At 61.1% G+C, this 2,466-nt stretch overlaps 1 protein-coding gene across 1 annotated transcript in view; it reads right to left on the reverse strand.

The window, feature by feature from the left end:
• NOVA2 (NOVA alternative splicing regulator 2) overlaps positions 1 to 2,466 on the reverse strand; it is a gene marked incomplete at its 3' end in the record, with an annotated part of 5,673 nt that overhangs the window by 1,030 nt on the left and 2,177 nt on the right. The window contains exon 3 of the mRNA XM_025214309.1: positions 868 to 1,034. Coding sequence (XP_025070094.1) covers positions 868 to 1,034 — 167 coding nt within the window. The remainder of the gene's footprint in view (positions 1 to 867; positions 1,035 to 2,466) is intronic.

Below are 2,466 nucleotides of genomic sequence, written 5' to 3' on the forward strand. Positions count from 1 at the left end.
GAGGGGGAGCTGGGCCGGGGCTTCAGCACCGCGGACAGCGACAGCGCCTGGCACCGCCGGACACGAGCACGGACACGCAGCGCCTGGCACGGGCGGGCACACGCACACACGCACGTGCACACACACGCACACCCCCCAACCTGCGGAGACACGAACACACAGCAACCAGCGCGCGCACACAAACGCCGGGTGCACTCAGTCAACCATGCACACACACACGCACACCCACATATGCACCTCGCACATGCACACACGTGCAGACATGCACACCCACGTGGCTCATGCACACAGACGCGCGCACACACATGCCTCATGCACGCAGACATATGTACATATACACACGCCTGGTGCACACAGGCACATGTGCACACACACGCCTCATGCATGCAGACACATGCACATGCACACACATGCACATGCCCGGCACACACAGACATGTATGTACACACGCACGCATGTCTGGCATACAGACACGTGTGGACACACACCTCGTGCATGCAGATACATGTCCGCGCGCACACACATGCATGCATGCCTGGTGCACAGACACGTGAAAACATGCACACACGTGCACCCCGACACACACGTGTGCACACCTTGCACCTCCCAGCTGCAGCCTTGCACCAGGGGCCAGGGCCCCCCAGAACCCCCGGAGCTGGAGGTCACCCGCCTCCCCCACCAATAGGGCAGGGCCAAGCTCCAGGGGGGAACCCAGGCACCCAGCCCCCTGCTCTGCCCCTGCCCCTCTAGGCCCAGGCCCCTCAGGCATCCAGGCGCTGGTCCCCTTCACCCTTGCGGGTACCCTCGGGCTGGCGCAGCTCCCCCCGGGGGTCCCTGCCCCCCGCCCCCCACGCCGCGGCGGCCCACCTGCTTGGCACGGTCAGGGTTCATGGTGGTCTGGGGCTGCAAGATGCCGACGGGGTCGGGCTTGGCCACGGCCTGCGGGATCTCCCGCACCTTCTCGGCGATGAAGCTGTGCACCGCGCCCAGCGCCTCAGCCGTGCCCTGCACCAGGCACACGCGCTCCGTGGTGCCTGGAGGAACACGCTGTGTCAGCGCCCGGCACAGCCCCGAGGGCAAGAGCGGGGCTGAGCGTGCAAGGGAAGCATGTCTGCACTGGTGTGTGTGTGTGCGAGAGGGAGCTGAGTGCGCACAGGGAGGGGGGTGCATGAGGATGGGCCTGCATATGTGCAAGAGGAGGTGGGGGTGTGAGGAGAAGCGTGTATGCGCTGGTGGGTGTATGCAAGAGGGGGCACGTGTGCAAGGGGGTGTGTGCACATGAACAAGAAGGGGAAGCAAGAGGGGCAAGTGTGCAGGAGGAGGTGGGGGTGTGAGGGAAAGCATGTATATGTTGGTGCACATGTGCAAGAGGGGGCACATATATAAGAAGGGGGAGGTGGGGGAAGTGCAAAAAGGGGTGAGTGTGCAAGGGGGAGCAGGCATGCAATTCAATGCATGCACTAGAGGGAACTGACTGTGCAAGGGGGAGTTGCACGAGGATGTGTGCGCAAATGAGTGTGAAAGATGGGCACATCTCCAAGGGGGTATGGGTAAGGGAATGTATGTGCAAGAGGGAGCCAAGCACGTAAAGGGGGTGTGTGCATGCAGTCAGGTGTGCAAGAAAGGGGTGTGCAAGAAGGGTATGTGTGTAAAGGGGTGCAAGGTAGTGTGTATGTGTGTGCAAGAGGGAACCCAGTGTGTGATGAGGTGTGTCCATGCAACAAAAGAGTGGGGTGCAAGAGGAGCAAGTGTGCAAGAGGGGGAGGGGATGCAAAGGGAACTGCATGCGATTGTGTGTGCAAGAGGAAACTGGGTGTCTGCCATCAAGAGAGTGTGCAAGATGGAGGTGTGTAAGAGGGGCGATGGTACAAGGGGAAGTGTGCATGCTATAATGTGTGTGCTCAAGAGGGACCTGAACATGCAAGAAAGCATGGCACCGAGTGTGCAAGAAACAGTGTACGGTAGAGGCACGTGTGCAAGGGGGTCACTATGCAAGGGGAGGTGTGCATGCAATTACATGCATGTGAAAGAAGGAACCAAGTGTGCAAAGGGGATGTGTGCAAGGGGTGTGTGCATACAATCGAGTAAGCATGCAAGAGGACTGTGCAAACAAGGGGGAGTGCGTATGCAAGAGGGAACTGAGTGTGCAAGACGAGGGGTGTGCATGCCATTGAGAGTGCAAGAGGAGGTGTATGTGCAAGGGGGTGCCTGCCCCTGGGTGTGCAAAGGATCCCAGAGCAGTGAGTGCAAATAAGGGCTGGTGCAAGAGCGGCCTGAGTGTGCAAGGGTTAACCCCCCCACAGGGTCCCCGCCCTCCCAGCCGCGGAGAGAACCCAGGCGTCCCGTGCCTCAGTTTCCCTGCTCTGACCCCGTGACCCTGCGCGGGTGGGGGGGTGGGGGGGATTTCCCTCCCCTTCCGCCCTTCACCGGCCCTGGCCAGGTTTCCATGGCAACCGGCGGCCCCCT

Source organism: Alligator sinensis, unplaced genomic scaffold (assembly GCF_000455745.1).
Source record: "Alligator sinensis unplaced genomic scaffold, ASM45574v1 scaffold107_3, whole genome shotgun sequence".
Taxonomy (NCBI): domain Eukaryota; kingdom Metazoa; phylum Chordata; order Crocodylia; family Alligatoridae; genus Alligator; species Alligator sinensis.